The 17,735-nt window shown below is 48.7% G+C and overlaps 1 protein-coding gene across 12 annotated transcripts in view; it reads right to left on the bottom strand.

The window, feature by feature from the left end:
- Positions 1 to 17,735, bottom strand: part of CCDC57 (coiled-coil domain containing 57) — a 114,561-nt gene that overhangs the window by 81,209 nt on the left and 15,617 nt on the right. For all 12 annotated transcript variants that reach the window (XR_006341360.1, XR_006341355.1, XR_006341359.1 and 9 more), the window contains exons 3-7: positions 14,101 to 14,209; positions 5,014 to 5,115; positions 3,500 to 3,657; positions 3,274 to 3,348; positions 1,728 to 1,928 (exon numbers count right to left, since the gene is read on the bottom strand). Coding sequence is in view for 6 of the 12 variants with exons in the window: in XM_043905139.1 (XP_043761074.1) it covers positions 1,728 to 1,928; positions 3,274 to 3,348; positions 3,500 to 3,657; positions 5,014 to 5,115; positions 14,101 to 14,209 (645 nt within the window). In the remaining 6 variants the exon portion in view is untranslated. The remainder of the gene's footprint in view (positions 1 to 1,727; positions 1,929 to 3,273; positions 3,349 to 3,499; positions 3,658 to 5,013; positions 5,116 to 14,100; positions 14,210 to 17,735) is intronic.

The following is a 17,735-nucleotide window of genomic DNA, read 5'->3' as shown; positions in this document are numbered from 1 at the left end:
CCCCTCCAGCTATTGCTGGCTAGGTTTAACAGATCAAACAATAAAACGCATGACTCTAAGGAAGCTATCCTGAATAAGCTTTGACTTCCTGGTATTTTACAGTTTAAGAGCCATTTTTCCCTTCAGTAGAAATATAACTTGGCAGAGAATTCTCTGTAAGAAAGAGAGAGAGAAATATTTCCCAAACAAAGGGGAAAAGCCAGTTGCTAAACAGCAGGCATCGCAAATGACTTATTTATCTTAATCATCTTCTGTAAACACAGCTTCTCTGAAGATCACTTCCTTATTGTTTGCCAAGAGGCTGAGTTCAGTTACTGCTTCAGTTACAATGCTCCTTCAGAGACACCAAGCAGAGTGGGATAGAGTGGTTGTGTATGGCCTGGCTGAGATGTCAGAAAGAAAACTGGGTTTGAAAAGAAGTTCGTTTGGAATTCCCCGGCAGTCTGGTGGTTAGGACTCTGTGTTTTCACTGCCAAGGGCTTGGGTTCAATCTCTGGTTGGGGAACTAAGATCCTGCAAGCCATATGGCATGGCCAAAAAAATAAATAGTTTAAATAAAAATTTTTAAAATTTTATTTTTGGTTGTGCTGGGTCTTCATTGCTGTGTTCGGGTTTCCTCCAGTTGGGGAGGGCAGGGGTTACTCTCCAGTTGTGGTGTACAGGCTTCTTATTGCGGTCGCTTCTCTTGCTGTGGAGCACGGTCTCTAGGTACACGGGCTTCAGCAGTTGCAGCAGGCAGGCTCAGTAGTTGTGGTTTCAAAGTTCTAGAGCAAGGGCTCAGTAGTTGGGGCGTGGGGGCTTAGTTGCTCCTTGGCATGTGGAATCTCTCTGGACCAGGTATCAGACCCAAGTCCCCAGTATTGGCAGGTGGATTCTTATCTACTGTACCACCAGGGAAGTCCAAAAAGAATTTTTAATTAAAAAAAAACAGCGATAAGAAGAATCTAGTTTATGGAGAAACTGGAACCCTTGTGAAAAATGGTGCAATCACTGTGGAATACAGTCCCTCAAAAAGTTATATCTAGCACCTCCACTTCCGGGTACACACCCAAAAGAACTGAAAAGAGACCTGAGCAGATATTTGCTCACCCACAGTCACAGAAGCACTAGTCACAACAGCTAAAAGGTGGAAACACCCAAAATCGCCATCAACGGATGAACTGATAAACAAAAGGTAGCTGTATACAAGCAATGTGAAATTACTCAGCCTTGAAGAGGAGGAACATTCTGATGCGTGCTACAACAACATGGATGAACCTTGAAACCATCACGCTGAGTGGAATGAGTCAGTCAGAGAAGGACAGACACTGAGGGATTCCACTCGTGTGAGGCCCTTAGGCCCTTAGGGCAGTCAGATTCACAGAGATGGGCGGTGGGATGGTGGGTGCTAGGGGCTGGGAGAGGGGGATAGGGAATCATTATTGAAGAGGCACAGTTTTAGTTTTACAAAGAAAAGGGTTGGTTGCTCAATAGCGTGAATGTGCTTAATGCTGCTGAACTTAAAAATGGTCAAGATGGTAAATTTCTTGCTATGTGTATTTTATCAGAAACAAATAAATGCACACATCCATACATATGTCCACACACACTTTCAAATGAAACAAAAGGAAAGAGAATGGTTAAGAAAAGTGATGGGAGAGCTGCAGAAATGACTCCCAACACCCAGTGCCCACTTCCCTTCATCTGAAACAGGTAACTAGGCAGCCAGGCCCTTGGCCCGGGCTCACTTGTCAATGGTGGCGTCCTTCTCCTTGGTGGCATCCACCTGCTTCCACTCGGCCCTGCGGAGCTGTACTTCGAGGTTCTCACATCGCGCCTGCAGCTCCAGGGCCCTGGCGTCTGCTGCCTGTAGCTGCTCCATGTGGGCGCTCTTTGCTGCCATCAGCACAGCGTCCCTTTCCCTGGCCAGATGGTCCAGCTCCTCATGCCTGAAACACAGGAAGGTCCCCAACAGTTCACATGGACCCCGTTCTGGACCCCCTAGCCCAGAATCTCCCTCATCCTGCCGGAGGGCTGCATACATGTCCTTCTGGAGGGCACTTTTGCCTGCTTCTCTCTGCTCCTCACTCCTCATGTGGAACCACTGACTAAGAGATTTTCAGACACTGGCCCCCCTCCCTCCCAAGCTCACAGTCCTTGGGAAAAAGAGACTCAAGCAGATATTTGTGTCTTGGGAAAAAGAACCCAGAACAGGTGTTTCAGCAAAGCACCACCAGCAGAAGCCCCAGCGACTAGGGAAGAAGAAGAGGTGCAAACTGCCCTCCCTTCACAGCTACCCCAACTGCTGAGCTGCTTTCAACCCAGGATCGGAGACCTCCAAGAGCTGGGGGCCTTGGGAGGCAGGCTGCATGTCCGTCTTGGTCAGAGATGCCAAACCTATCGAAACTCTGTCAGTGGAACAGATATTCGTCTTGAAAACACACTGGGAATTGCTGACATGCAACACTATGCCAACATGACACCTATGACTTTTTATGCTTTTATTCTATTTGGCTTCAGTGGAAAGTAAAAAGCCCTAAGAAATATAATTCTACAGCATTCTCTTCAGATTTCATCAGCATTGTTCAGTGAGATGGTTAAGCCTTATTTAATCAAGTCATGTGATGTACTTTTCATTCCAATTATGATCAGTCCTCACCTTACTCATCTTGCAAACTGTTCAGTATTTTCCACCTTCTAGTACCAAAAAAATATACACATAGCAGCTGCTGTACCTGTTAGTTTCTGATAAGATATACCTTTCTTTTTCACCAAATCACAAGAAGTGTTTGATCATGACAACTAGTGAAGGGAAGGAGTTATCTCTGAATGCATCATCCTGTGGTCATTAGTTATTTTCGAGAGGCAAACACCAAGACTCCAGGGCACAAACACCACTGCCCACACCAGGGAACACAGGTTCCCTGTCATCTTGGCTAAATAAATAACACCATCTGGGCTGCACATGACTCTGCAGAACCATGCAGTGTGACGATAGAGAACATCTGTGTGCACCCCACTCCTGTGACTTGTGTCAATGGGTCAAATATATTAGCACTAAGGTGTCAACCTGGGCGGCTTTCAGCAAGTTATTTCACCATGCGTGTCCTGTAATTCTCAGTGTTTTGATGATATTCCTCCACACACACAAATACGCTCATTAGAACTGAAAAGTGAGGGGCGATCCTGGAAGAGCAGGCCTGACCCTGCTGACGTTCCACAGAAGAGGCTTTGCCTCCAAGGTGGTTGGGGAACATTATCCCTACACTGACACTGGAGGCAGAAAACACTCACTTCCTCCGAAATGTCTCCTCTTCTTTTTTCCTGGTGAGCTGCATAGAGTGAAGTTTACCCTCTAAGTCTTTTATCCTGAAAAGAAGCAAATGTTAGTGGAAAAGGCACATAAGAGGCTACTGCAAAGCCAACCTGGAATAACCGGGGAAAGGCAGATGCCTCAGGGCTAGGGCCCAGACCACCCGTCGGCCACGTCCACCTACAAGGAGGCAGGGAGGCTCCGTACCGGGCATCCTTCACGGCCACCAAGTCTCGGAGCTCCCAGTCTCTTCGCTGCAGCCTGTCTTCCAGCTCCGCGTTCGCCACCTCGGCACCCTGCAGGGACTCGGCAGCCTTCGCCCCAGCCTCTCTCAGGGCCGCAAGCTCTTTGTTCAGCAGTTTAATCTTCGAGAAGAGGATTCAAAATGAGGATGTAAGTGGAACAAACAGAGGTGTTAAGAGTTAAGTGTTACCATCTTATCAGAACAGGGAGAGAGGAAAGACTGGAATTTGAGAAGCAACGAAACAGTGAGAATCTCCTCACATGCTCTCACAGCCTCGAAAGCAGACCCCTGTGTGAATCCAATTCGTACCCCAGCAACCCAACTAGGCCATGATCTGGATACTGGAATCACAGAGGCAGGTGGAGGTTGAAAGAACGTGGGTCCCTGCTGAGTGATCCCACTCAAATCCCAGCCACATGCTCAATTGTTCAATAGCTTCTCTGGGGCCTTGGCTTCTTTGACTATAACATAGAGGTGATGGTACTGCTGTTCCCAAATTTGTGTATAACCTATGTACAAGCTGTGATGCCCTCCAGGGACAGGTGTTCAGGGGACCAGAACTGTCTCACGGCAGCTAGAGGTGGGAGTGGGGCATGCCCTGGCCCACTTTTCCCCGCTCTTCTCCACAGGAGTGCCCACTCCACTGTGAAGCACAGGTTAGCCCCACACGTCCTGCTTGTCTTCTGTCCCCTGGTGCTCAGAAGTCCCCAAAGAGGCCTCATGGGGGTCACCTTGTGGCAGCCCCGGCCTCATAGTCCTGCTGGTCCTGGGTGACAGGGACAGCATTCTTCCAGGGGGAAGTCAGAGAGAGCACTACCCCTTGGACTGTAGCCCTGTGGGAGGCTGGCAGCCTGGAGGAGGCACCTTGATGATCACTAGGGCAAGCACCCATCCACCTGGCTGGACGCTGCCCAGGTGTGACGAGCTGGGGTGGCAGGACTGGGCCAGACGTCAGCCCTGCTCCTCTGTCCCCCGCACACCTCCCCCTCCCCTCCCGGCTGGTCTTGGTGCTAAAGGCCAGGTGTGTGTGCTCCTCACATGTGCCCTGGCCAGGTCAGTGCTTTAGAGAAGCCATGCTCGTGGACGGCAGCCAGCACCACAGCTGGGAGCACCAACAGCAGACAGCCCTCCTTCTGAAAACAGGAGGCGAGTGACACCTACTCACAGGCCCCTTCCGAGGTGTCACTGGATTACAGGCCAAGGACAGGGTTTGTGGGATGGCGATTTCTCCTGGGGGAGGCCCTTTCTCAAAGTCAGAGTAACCAGACTCAGACTGGTGGCACCAGTGGTCCTCCTGCTGGGCAGAGTGGCCATCACTCCTGACTAGGGCCCTGGCGGGCATGGTGGCAAGCATGTCACCTGCATGGTAGAGACCCCAGCCCACGTACAAAGGGGGGGGCCTTGGTGTGAACCCTAACTCGCCAGGGGCTTCTCACTTATGCCGAGGAAACAGTCACGGTCCGAGGGTGCCTGCTACCTTGAGTTCGTGTGCCAGGACAACACTGCTCATGTTGTCAGCCCGCAGGCGGAACTCATGCTCCCGCTTCTGCAATTCAGACTCAAACTCCTGGAGCAGCTCCTGAAACAGAAAAGGGCTGATGGTGAAAGGAGCACAGTGGGGCTGGCAGAGGCCCACAGGCTCGCTGAGGGTGGGAGGGCCGCAGAGGGCCTCATGGAGGAGGTGGTCAACGGTGGGACTGGGACCTGTAATACCCAATGAAGGGCATCGGACAGCCTGTGTTTTCACCCCGGGCGTGGGCTTTTCTGTTTTCTCCGTGATCCTGTGGGGTTTTGCTCTGCCCAGATAGAGCAGCTAGCAAACCCAAAGGAAAGGTTAGCAGAGGCCCGTGAACCCAGAACCACCCCTCCTACCAGTTAAGCTGTTGGTTCCGTCTATATCTGCAAAAAAATGCCATTCTTTCCCATCAGTTCTCCATGCTACCTGCCGGGTTCCTGAGCAGCCCCACCCCACTCCCCAACCCAGGGTCATGGCTCCATCCCCCGGCTCTGTGAATGCCTCACTCACGGGCTGAATCCAAAAGTCCCTAAATTATTATACTAGTGATTCACTGAACACCCAACAGTGAACAATTCTGACGGTTCCCACCTCATCGTTTTTCTGAGTTTTCAATTCCCCTCCCCCGCCATTTCTCTGGTTCTCTCTTGTTTCCCGAGTGGTGTCTGCTTCCCAGGACACATCCCACGGTATGATTCTTTCCCCTCCTGGGGTTCCTCTCCCTGGGCTGCCCCACAGCTGGTATCCAGGCCTGCCCTTCACAGCTCCCTAGGCGGTCCCCAGGATCCCTTGATGCCCTCTCCCCCTCTCTCTGTGTACTCTTGCAGGAAAGGAGCCCCCTCCCCGCCTCAAGAGCTTGCATCAGGGTGAGAGTCCTGGGATCCCTGGCCCCAGTGGGCCTTCTCCCAGTTGTGGGAGCGGGAGCCACCCCCTGCCCCACATCGCTCAGGCTCATGGGCTCCGTGTGAGGCTGCCAGCTGGGCCCTGTGACTGGAGCCACCCCGTCCTGGGGATCCAGGGAGCCCGCCCAGCTCTGACCCTCCTTCTCCCAGCAGCCTTCTCCGCTCCCTCCATCTCTTGGTTCTCAAAGTTCTAAACTCAGAAGGGAAACAGAAGCAGCTAAAGGTTGTGCCCTCGGCCCTGACCCACAGGTGCTGCTCAGAGCTCGCTCAGTAGTTACACTCCAGTAACCTCCTGAGAGGCTGTTGTCTAGCCTGAGGCACCCACACCCTCACACTCCAGGGCTCTGGCCTGACATTGCTGCCCCACAGAGCTGAAGACCTTTTCAAGTCTATCCCAAGCCATGGTCGAGGAGCTGGGGCCAGGCTCTGCCTTATAGGTTTTCTGGACGTTTGTAGCATCTCCTCTTTGTTTCTCTGACACATTTTCATTCATGGCTCAGGGTGGGAGGGGGTTTAATCTGAAGTCCCCACCCCGAGAAGCAACTACACGTTTACTTGACAATCTGATCCCTTCCCGTTCTTTGCTGTATGTTTCTGGAGTTTATATTGTTAGATGAATCCTGGACTTATGTTCCATGTCTCTTAAATTTTCTGTTGGACTTTCTGTGTCTTTTTTCTATATTCTGAATTTATTGCTTTATATGCACTTGTAACTGTCAAAATTCTTTCTTGTTCTGATTGGCCCTTCCTCCTAGCATCCTGAGTTATGGATGCAAAATACATTTCTGGGGGCACTGATCACAGGAAGCCCCCAGAACGCGCCTTGAGGCACTGAAAGTGAAGACGCAATGGGAGGAATGGCTGGTCCTGTCCGGTTCCCAGCCCATTCCCCTCCCTCCCCGCCACCCCCCCAGGTCCCCCTGCAGGCTCGCTCTCACCTCAGGGGAGGGACAAAGGAAGAGCCCTGTGGGGAGGAGGGAAATAGCAAGCCTCTGCCCCAGGAGTAGGAAGGCAGCTATTCTCCTGACCCATCCTCCAGGACCAGGCTGATGCGAGTTGCAGTATCACTGGCACCGCCGGTGGGGCCTAGGAGGCCATAGTACCAGAGCCATCCGTGCAGACAACTAGCCCAACACGGACAACCAGACACCGCACACAGGTAATCTAGCACGCGCGGGTCCACAGGGCCCACCCTGCTGCCCCACACCTGAACTGATCACACAATGGTGGGTTTTAGGATCACTGTCTCAGGAATCACCTTCCCTATTCCTCTGGGCTTCTTCTTGGGTTGCAGGCATTTCTCCGTCTTGTAATCCCGCCTCAGTTACAGGCTCCTACTCAGGAATGGGGCTTCCCTGGTGGCTCAGAGGATAAAGCGTCTGCCTGCAATGTGGGAGACCTGGGTTCGATCCCTGGGTTGGGAAGATCCCCTAGAGAAGGAAATGGCAACCCACTCCAGTATTCTTGCCTGGAGAATCCCATGGACAGAGGAGCCTAGTGGGCTACAGTCCATGGGGTTGCAAAGAGTTGGACACGACTGATCGACTTTACACACACACACACTCAGGAATGAGGCAATAAATAGTTCACTAGGATGTTGAAATTAAGACTTACAAAAAGGAAAAGGTAAGGCACAGAATGGGAGAAAATATTCAAAAAAATATATACTTAAGGACTTATTTCTGGAGTATACATGAAGAACTCACAAATCAATAATAGGAAGAAAACTCAATTTTTTTTTAAGTACAAAAAAGCTGAACAGAAACTTCACAAGGATATATGAATGGCCAATAAGCACGTTAACAGATACTTAAACTCTGATCATCAAGGATAATCGCATTTAATCCCCAGCTACACACCCACTAGACTACTAAAAAGGAAAAGACTAACAACATTAAGTGCGAGCAAGGATGGGAAATGACTAGAACTCTAATCTGCAGCTGGTGGGATGTGACCCTATAGCCATCCTAAAGGACACCTCAGCAGTTTCTCAAAAAGTTAGACAGAGCCGTAGTACATGTCCCAGAAATCGCACTCCTGGTCGTGGAGCCTGTGTCCATTCAAAGACAGCCAAGAATGCTCACAGCAGCCTTATTCAAACTGGCCCCAAACTGGAAAAGACCCAAGTGTCCGAAGTGTGAGCTGACAGAGAACGCAAACATACCGGCACCTCCACGCAACACACAGCACCGGCAGGCACCGAGAAGGAACAAGCTGCCAACCGCACGACATCCATGCGCCTCAGACACGTCACGGTGAGAGAGAAGCCAGACTAAAAGGGGCACCAGCTCGAGGCTCCGTTCTCACAGGCCTCTCTGAAAAGCCAGTTCTCACTGCAAGTGGAAGGCAGCAAGCTGGTGGGGCCAGGGCCGGGGGCGCTGCTCCCTGACTGCAAAGAGGCACGCAGAACTTTGGGTGGCAGTGAAATTCTGTCTTGGCTGTTACCGGGAAAATGCCTGCATTAAACCTGTGGAACTGCACACAGTATGGCTGCATGGACTGTAGAAAATGACAGCTTAATGAGGCTGAATCTTGGCAGGGCTGACCGAGGATGCTGTCTCCCTAAGGTTAGATCTACGCAGCAGGCACCTGGGTCCACACAGCTGCCCTCCTTCTCCCCATGAGTGATTCAATTTGTTTCAAGAAATTTGTGCTGAGCTTCTGTCTGGGGAAGGGCACTTCTCCGTCTGCTGAGCACTCTATCTGCATGTGAGCAGGGGTTCATGGGCCCCAAATACAAACTTCTACGTGCACATGCACAGCCCTTAACATCCTGAGGCCTAAGATCTCTGAGTCTGTATATCCACGCGATGCGTCTCCCACAGGTCTCCCCGCTCTGCTTCCCCCCCAGGGAAGGCGCAGGCTCGTCCGAGCGCTGAGGCCCTTCTCCTGCTCCCGCCACTGCTGTGGGTTCTCACTGTCCTTGGTCCTTTACAGTCCTGTCTCCAGTGGTGTCAGGAGAGCAGACACGCATGGCCTGATGTAGCCTTTGAATAGGAGGTCTGGATATAGACGCAGAAATCACAGCGAGGGTCAAAGTCAAACTGAAATGCGTGTCCTGGAGTTAGTCTGACTCTAACCATCTCTCCTGCCCTAAAACCTCATAGTGACTTTACCTGACACTTGTCGTCAGGGTGAGCACAGGCTAACACGGAGTGGGCAGACAGGAGGCCCAGCCCATGGAGGAGCTGTGAGGACAGGCTGAGCCCGCCCAGCACAGCACGTGGAAAGCACAGTGCGTGAGCACGGCACACTAGCCTGATTCCAGGTTTCTGACCAAGTAATGAGGGCCCTGCTTTTGAAGAGAGCTGGCAGACCCAGTTACCAGAAGGAAAGGGTCAAGGGAGGCTGAGCCCAGCCAGAGCATCCAGGCAAGAACGGGTGCGTCTCTGCCTCCTCCCTGTGATAAATGCATGGCAGGCTCCCTCCCCTCCTTTGAAAGTTGAGGCTGGGGGCCTCAGAGACACTGCATGGTACAACTGAAAATATGCATTTTTTTAAAATCCCTTGAGAAGCAAGATGACGTTTAAGGGGGTCACACAAGAAATCCTTGCTGGGATCAGAATATGAAAATCATTGAGACTGACTGCTCAGTTCAGTTCAGTAGCTCAGTCGTGTCTGACTTTTTGCGACCATATGGACTGCAGCACACCAGGCCTCCCTATCCACCACCAACTCCCAAAGCTTTCTCAAACTCATGTCCATCAAGTCGGTGATGCCATCCAACCATCTCATCCTCTGTTGTCCCCTTCTCCTCCTGCCTTCAATCTTTCCCAGCATCAGGGTCTTTTCAAATGAGTCAGTTCTTCACCTCAGGTAGCCACAGTACTGGGGTTTCAGCTTCAGCATCAGTCCTTCCAATGAATATTCAGGACTGATTTCCTTTAGGATCAACTGGCTGGATCTCCTTGCAGTCCAAGGAACTCTCAAGAGTCTTCTCCAACACCACAGTTCGAAAACACCAATTCTTTGGCACTCAGCCTTCTTTATGGTCCAACTCTCACATCCATACAGGACTACTGGAAAAACCATAGCCTTGACTAGACAGACCTTTGTCGCCAAAGTAATGTCTCTGCTTTTTAATAAACTGTCTAGGTTGATCATAACTTTTCTTCCAAGGAGCAAACATCTTTTAATTTCATGGCTGTAGTCACCATCTGCAGTGATTTTGGAGCCCCCAAAAATGAAGTCTGTCACTGTTTCCATTGTTTCCCCATCTATTTGTCATGAAATGATGGGACTGGATGCCGTGATCTTAGTTTTCTGAATGTTGAGCTTTATGCCAACTTTTTCACTCTCCTCTTTCTCTTTCACCAAGAGGCTCTTCAGTTCTTTGCTTTCTGCCATAAGGATGGTGTCACCTACATATCTGAGGTTATTGATATTTCTCCCGGCAATCTTGATTCCAGTTTGTGCTTCATCCAGCCCAGCATTTCTCATGATGTATTCTGCATATAAGTTAAATAAGCACGGTGACAATACACAGCCTGACATACTCCTTTCCCAATTTGGAACCAGTCTGTTGTTTCATGTCCAATTCTAACTGTTGCTTCTTGACCTGCATACAGATTTCTCAGGAGGCAGGTAAGGTGGTCTGGTATTCCCATCTCTTTAAGAAGTTTCCACAGTTTGTTGTGATCCATAAAATCAAAGGTGTTGGCATAGTCAATAAAGTAAATGTTTTTCTGGAGCTCTCTTGCTTTATCGAGGATCCAACGGATGTTGGCAATTTGATCTCTGGTTCCTCTGCCTTTCCTAAATCCAGCTTGAACATCTGGAAGTTCACGGTTCATGTCCTGTTGAAGCCTGGCTTGGAGAATTTTGAGCATCACTTTGACTGCTAACATGACAAAATACTGAAGCCTTTGGTTTCTGCTCAAAGTTGTGCAGGCTGTGGCCACCAGGGGGCAGGAAGCCCTTGCAGAGGCAGAGCCCGGCCCAGACCAGTAGGTAAGCACTTAGGGTCCTTGGTGAGGAAACAAGAAACCCATTGCACTCCCTGTCCCCACTTCACCCCAGAGGTACGGGGCTCAGGCCTGCCTTCTGACCACCCTCCTCTCTTGTTCCTGGGGGCCCCTCTCCTGCTAGTCCCCAAGCCACACCCCTGCCCTGTGATGATATCCCCTAAACTTCCCTGTTCTAGAATTCAAGGTTCAGCCTGGACAGTTGGCTCCTCTGTCTACAGCCACCCTCTGGGAAGCCCCAGACTTCCAGCTCTGTACCTTGGGACTACCGCCCCTTCCGCCCTGACCTCCCAGCGTGTCTTCCTGGGAGCCCAGAAGCCACCTCCTTGTACACAGCCTGACCAAGCGCCCTCCCCATCCTTCCTGTGCAGTTCCCCCATCTCTATACATGGCAAGTCGTCCTGCCAGGCACTCAGCCCCAAAGCAGGCATGTCCTTGGTGCCTGCCTCTCACCCCATCCGATCTATCAGCCTGTTAGTTGGCTCTGCTATCTAGGTGTATCCAGAACCTGTCAGTGGCTCAAGTCCCACACCTTCCACCTAGGGCTGCAGCAGCCCTCTTGTGTCTCCCTGTATCCCCTACTCCACAGTCTGTCCTCAACCCCACAGAAGAGGCTCTTTTAAAGATTTGACTTGGCTCACAAGCCCCCAAGAGTTTCTCACCTCACCTGGAGCAAAGGTCATTCTCAGGAAGGCCTGGGAGGCTTTACAGCCCTCACCTCAGCCTCCTTGAACTTGAACTCTGTTGCACCTGCAGACTTGGGCTCACAAGTCCTCTTCTCAGGGTGCCCTGACTTGCCTATTAAAAGACCAGTTCCACCTCACCCCGCCTCCCTGTGTCACAGAGGTGATGTCCCCAGGATGCTATAGCCAGAGACTGTACTGTTCAAGTGTTCACTGCATCCCCGACGAGGGCCAGCTCACTCCCAGGGCAGGTGGGGCTAGTGCTTAGCCCTAACCCGAGAGCCCAGGAACGTGCCTGGTGAAATCTCTTTGTTAAATGAATGAACAATAAATAAATAAATCACTGTTTCTCCTCTAGAGGCTTCTAATTCTGGGACTGCTAACCAATAATGAAAAAACAAGTCCACAGTATACAACTTGCAGACATAATAAACATTAAACAGACTAACTCAGCTCCTGTCATCTTACACTTCTTTCTTCAAGGTAATAATCAACATTACCATTGAATCAATTCTACCTTTGACAAGTCAGTAATGAGCACAAAGATCTTCAGAAAAAGGAGACAGAAAACCAGCCCAAAGGAAGCCACAAAGCCGATGAGCGCATAATACCCTTCCTTCAGTCACAGGGTTGGCACGGGCAGTAGAGCCCCAAGGCTGGCATGGGCCCCAGCTGGACCCGAACCACACTAGGCAGCAAAGGCTGCCCAGGTTTCCAGCTGCAGCCCTGGACAGAGCCTATAGTTGGAGAGTCCAGACGTCAAGCTTCCTTCCTGCAAGAGACAGGGCTGGTATGAAAACGCACATCTGAAGGGGCCTTCCTTGTGGACAAGGGGGCTCAAAGCCTGAACAAGCCTGAGTCACAGTAAGGACTTCTTTGAGTGTGGACAAGCTGGGAAGTCACCCAGAGACCTAGCCCAGTGACCACAACACCCACCAGGGCTACCGCTGCCTCCACGTGCCACTGACTGCCCTGCTAACAGGGACGATTCCACCACCACCCAGTGCCCTTTTGAAATTCCTTCTCTGGAAGAGACTCTGACACCACCTGAGGACACCTCATGACCTAGATGAGTTACAGCTGGTCTTCTGATCGCCCAGCTCAGCCCCCAGTGACCTCGGATGTTTCCTAAAGTCAAACCCGCCCGTAAGAGACAAAGTTCTTTGGTCCCCAAGGACTCCAAAAGAAAGTCCTCTGCAGGAAATGTCAAAAGCTCTACAGACTGTTTTGAGTGGTGGCATCATTGTGGACAGTGAAATTCGAGCTTCCAGAGGGGAAGGAAAGGACAGGGCCTCCTCCTGCACCAGTGGTGGTTAGTAGATGCAGCCGGGCCTGAGAGCTTGGTTTTAAGGACAGTTGCATCTTCAAGTATCTTCCATTCTGGTGGGCACAGCCCATCAGGATGCTGTCCTATCTCAGGGCACCAACGCCATGCTATGGGATGGAGGCCCTGACACTCAGGCCTCAGTCCACCAGCTGATCGGTCTGTCCTCCTTGAGAACTGCTGACCCCAGTTCCAAGGAAGGACAGGCCAGCACAGGCAGGCACAAAGTTCACATCCGCCCCATGGCACATCCACTGGGAGACCAGGGGCCAAGGTCAGATCACTCCAGATCACTCAGTCACTATCACTCCAAGGAGGGCAGAAGTGGGGACACAGCTAGGCTGACTTCCAGATCCAGCTACTCTCCAATATCGCGGATACAAGTCTAAAAATAAGTTGTGAGTTGCTAACCTACGGCAGAAGGACAGTGCCTAAGAGTTCACACGCTGGAAGTGTCCTGGACTCAAATTACGGCTCCTTGATTTACTGAGGGGGATTTTGGGCAGGTTACTTAATGTCTTGACCTCGGTTCCCTACTTGCAAAATGCAGAACAAAATGGTGTCTCTGTTGTATTGAGCAGATAAATTCACACACACGCACAAGGAGCTACATGAGGCGGTTTTCATAAACACCAGCTGCTGCTACGACAACACAAGCTCGGTACATCCTGGAAGGAGAACAAGGGGACCCATGTTGTGCACACACGCAGCCCTGCCAGACATGGACTTCAGCCCTAAGTGTGAAGGATGTCCTTCACCCAAACTCCAACATAGCAAAGTGTCTCTCAGATGTGGAGGCTGAGCTTCAGGGACGCCGAGGAGAAATTTCAGAGACAGGTTTAAGTGTCTCCTGTCAGCTGACACAGCTATATTTAAACTTAGGGTCATTTATTGCTTGTTGAAAGAAATACAATTATCACAATTTGAGTTCCCAGCTCTCTTCCACAGTAAAGAACTCTAATTTCATAATACTTCTTTCTCAAATATAATATAGGACGAAATGTTTATTCATTTCCAAGGAAGGAGAATTTTGGGGGCGTTACCACAGAGGAAGATTTAGATACCCTGACACATTTCGCCACAGATCACCACAAAGTGGGAACCTGTGATCCTAGGCTGATACTATATGACCAACAAAACAACAGTCTTGAGGAAGAAGTGGATCCCCCACCTACCTGCCGCTGCAGGCCAAGTTCGCCGTCCAGCTCCTTGAGTCTCCTCTCCAGCTTCCACTTCAGGTTCCCATACTGCTCCCGCTGCTGATCCAGCTCACTGTTCCTGTCACTATGTTAGAAAAAAAAAAAAAAAGCTCAGTGTTAAGAAAAGTCACACTGAATAGTCTCCAAACTACACATTTGCAGGGTCTCCTTTGCAAACGTGAGGGGACAGGTAATGCTTCTTCTTTGCAGGAGTGGCTTTGGCAGGACCCAGGGGACCCGCATGCTATACCCAGACAGGTGACTATCTGCAGAGGAGAACATGACGTGGGATCCAGGCTCTCGGGACAATCCCACAAGTGCCCAGGATACAGTCATAAGTCACTGGTCATGCCAGGACTTCCCTGGCAGTCCAGCGATTAGGACTCTCTGCTTCCATTGTAGGGGGCACAGGTTTTTATTCCTTGTTTGGGGAATGAAGATCCCACATGCCGAGCAGTGTGGCCAAAAAAGAAAAAAGAAACACAAAAGTCACTGGTCATACCAACAACCAGGAACTCTCCACTTGAATGAGAACTCACAATCCATAGATGCTAACACCAAGATGACACAGATGTTGATATGATCTAACAAGGATTTTAAAGCAGCCATCATAAAAATGCTCTGACAAGCAATTTCACAGAGCCTTGGGACAAATGGAAAATAGAAACTCTCAGAAAAGAAAAAGAAAATATAACAAAGAATCAAATGGAAACTTGAGAACTAAGAAGTACCATAACCAAAACGAAGGACACTCTAATTGGGCTCAAAGGCAGAATAAACACGTTACAGAAAAGAACCAGAGAATGACAAAAGTTACCTGACATGACAACAGAAAGAAATATGCTGAAAAAAATAAGTGGAGCCTCAGAGACCCGTGGGATGATAACAAAAGATGTAGCATTCACATTGTCCTCACTGCAGTCCCAGAGTGGAAGGAAAAAGAGGGTGGAGCCAACAATGTACTTGAAGAAATAACGGTTGAAAATGTCCCAAATTTGGTGAAAAAGAATGAGCAGGAGTCCTGGGGAGACACTTCACAAAACCATATAAAGCACATCAAGGCTGCAGCAGAGCATGCAGCTGAGGCCTGTCCTCATCGTGGAGCCCACAGGCCTGACAACAGCTTCAGGGTCTCAGTTGACCTGCCTCAAGTCAGCTCTTAGTATCAGATTTAACATACATTTCACATCATTAAAACAATAAGTCCCCTACATACGAACCTTCTAGAGGCGAACTTTCCAAGATGAAAACATGTGTTTGCAAGTCCAGTCACACAAGCTAGTTCACGTGTCTGGCGTACACGGTCATGTGCGTGCGTCCTCTACGTGTGGTTGTGCTTTGGGGCACTTTACAGTACTGCATAGAGGACAGTATCTTTATTTCAACTCCAGGATGTCCAGAAGCAAGCGTAAAAGCAGTGGTGATGATGTGGCTGGTACTGTACTGTAAGATTAAAAATGTTTTCTGGGACTTCCCTGATGATCCAGTGGTTAAGAATCTGTCTTGCCATGCAGGAGACGTGGGTTCAATCCCTGGTAAGGGAACTACGATCCCACATGCCTCAAAGCATGTGTGCCTGTGCATCACAACTATTGAGCCTGTGCTCTAGGCCTGAGAGCTGCAACTATATTGAAGCCCTCAGGTCTAAGATCTCACGCTCTTCAACAAGAGAAGCTACCAGAATGAGAAGCCTGAGCACCGCAACTAGAGAATAGCCCCCGCTCACCACAACTAGAGAAAGGCCCTCGCAGAAAAGAAGAGCCAGCTCAGACAAAATTAAATACATAAATATTTTTTAAAAAGAGATTGTGGCTATTTATGTCAGAGTGTTCTGCCTATGTTTCCTGTAAGAGTTTTACAGTGTCTGGCCTTATATTTAGGTCTTTAATCCATTTGCAGTTTATTTTTGTGTATGGTATTAGAGAGTGTTTTAATTTCATTCTTTTACATGTAGTTGTCCAGTTTTCCCAGCACCACTTATTGAAGAGGCTATCTTTTCTCCATTGTATATGGACCAACATATGAAAAGATGCTCAAAATCACTATCAGAAAAATGCCTATGAAAACTATAATGAAGTATCACCTCACACTGGTCAGAATGGCCACCATCAAAAATCTTGACTCCTTTGTCATAGATTAGGTGACCATAGGTGCATGGGTTTATTTCTGGCCTTTTGATCCTACTCCACAGTTCTATATTTCTGTTTTTGTGCTAGTACCATAGATTCTTGATTATTGTAACTTTGTAGTACAGTCTAAAGTCAGACAGCTTGATTCTTTCAGCTCTATTTCTCTTTCTCAAGACTGCTTTGGCTATCCAGGCCTTTTATGCTTCTATACAAATTGTCATTTTTGTTGTTGTTGTTGCTATTCTAGTTCTGTGAAAAATGCCATTGGTAATTTTACAGGGATTGCATTGAATCTGTAGATAGCTTTGCGTGGTATAGTCATTTTCATAATATTGACTCTTCCAATTCAAGAACATGGTATATCTCTCCATCTGTTTGTGTCATCTTTGAATTCTTTAATCAGTATCTTATAGTTTAGTACATATAGGTCTTTTGCCTCCTTAGGTAGGTCTATTCCACGATATTTTCTTCTTTTTATTGCAACAGTAAATGGGATTATTTCCTTGATTTCTCTTTGTGATCTTTTGTTGTTAGTGTATAGGAATGCAAAAGATTACAGAGTATTAATTTTGTATTTTGCAACTTTATTAAATTCATTGATTAGCTATTAATAGTTTCCTGGTGGCATCTTTAGGATTTTCTATGTAGAGTACTGCGCTTCCCTCGTAGCTCAGTTGGTTAAGAATCTGCCTGCAATGCAGGAGACCTGGTTCAATTCCTGGGTCGGGAAGATCCCCTGGAGAAGGAAATGGCAATCCACTCCAGTATTCTTGCCTGGAGAATCCCATGGACAGAGGAGCCTGGCAGGCTACAGTCCATGGGGTCACAAGAGTTGGACCCGATTTAGCAATTAAACTACTACTACTCCTACTACTGTGTAGAATATCATGTCATCTTCAGACAATGACCGTTTTATTTCTTCTTTTCCAATTTGGATTCCTTTTATTTCTTTTTCTTCTCTGATTGCCATGGCTAGGACTTTCAAAATTATTTTGAATAATAGTGGCAAGAGAAACCATAAACAAGATGAAAAGACAACCCTCAGAATGGGAGACAGTATTGTCAAACAAAGCAACTGACAAAATATTAATCTCCAACATATACAAATAGTTCATGCAGCTCAAAAATAAAAAATAAATAGCAGAGGACTTAAATAGACATTTCTCCAAAGAAGACACACAAGTGACCAATAAACACATGAAGAAAAGATGTTAAAAAATCACTAATTATTAGAAAAATGCAAGTCAAAACTATGATGAAGTATCACTTCACACTGGTCAGAAGGCCATCATCAAAAATCCATGACAATAAATACTGGAGAGGGTATAAAGAAAAGGGAACCCTCCTGCACTGTTGGTGGAAATGTAAATTAATATAGCCACTATGGAGAACAGTATGGAGATTCCTTAAGAAACTAAAAATAGAACTACTATATGACCCAGCAATTTCACTACTGGGCATATACCCAGAGAAAAACATAAT

Source organism: Cervus elaphus, chromosome 5 (genome assembly GCF_910594005.1).
Source record: "Cervus elaphus chromosome 5, mCerEla1.1, whole genome shotgun sequence".
Taxonomy (NCBI): Eukaryota; Metazoa; Chordata; class Mammalia; order Artiodactyla; family Cervidae; genus Cervus; species Cervus elaphus.
Note: the sequence above shows the minus strand (reverse complement) of the source record. Positions and strands in the feature narration are given on the sequence as shown.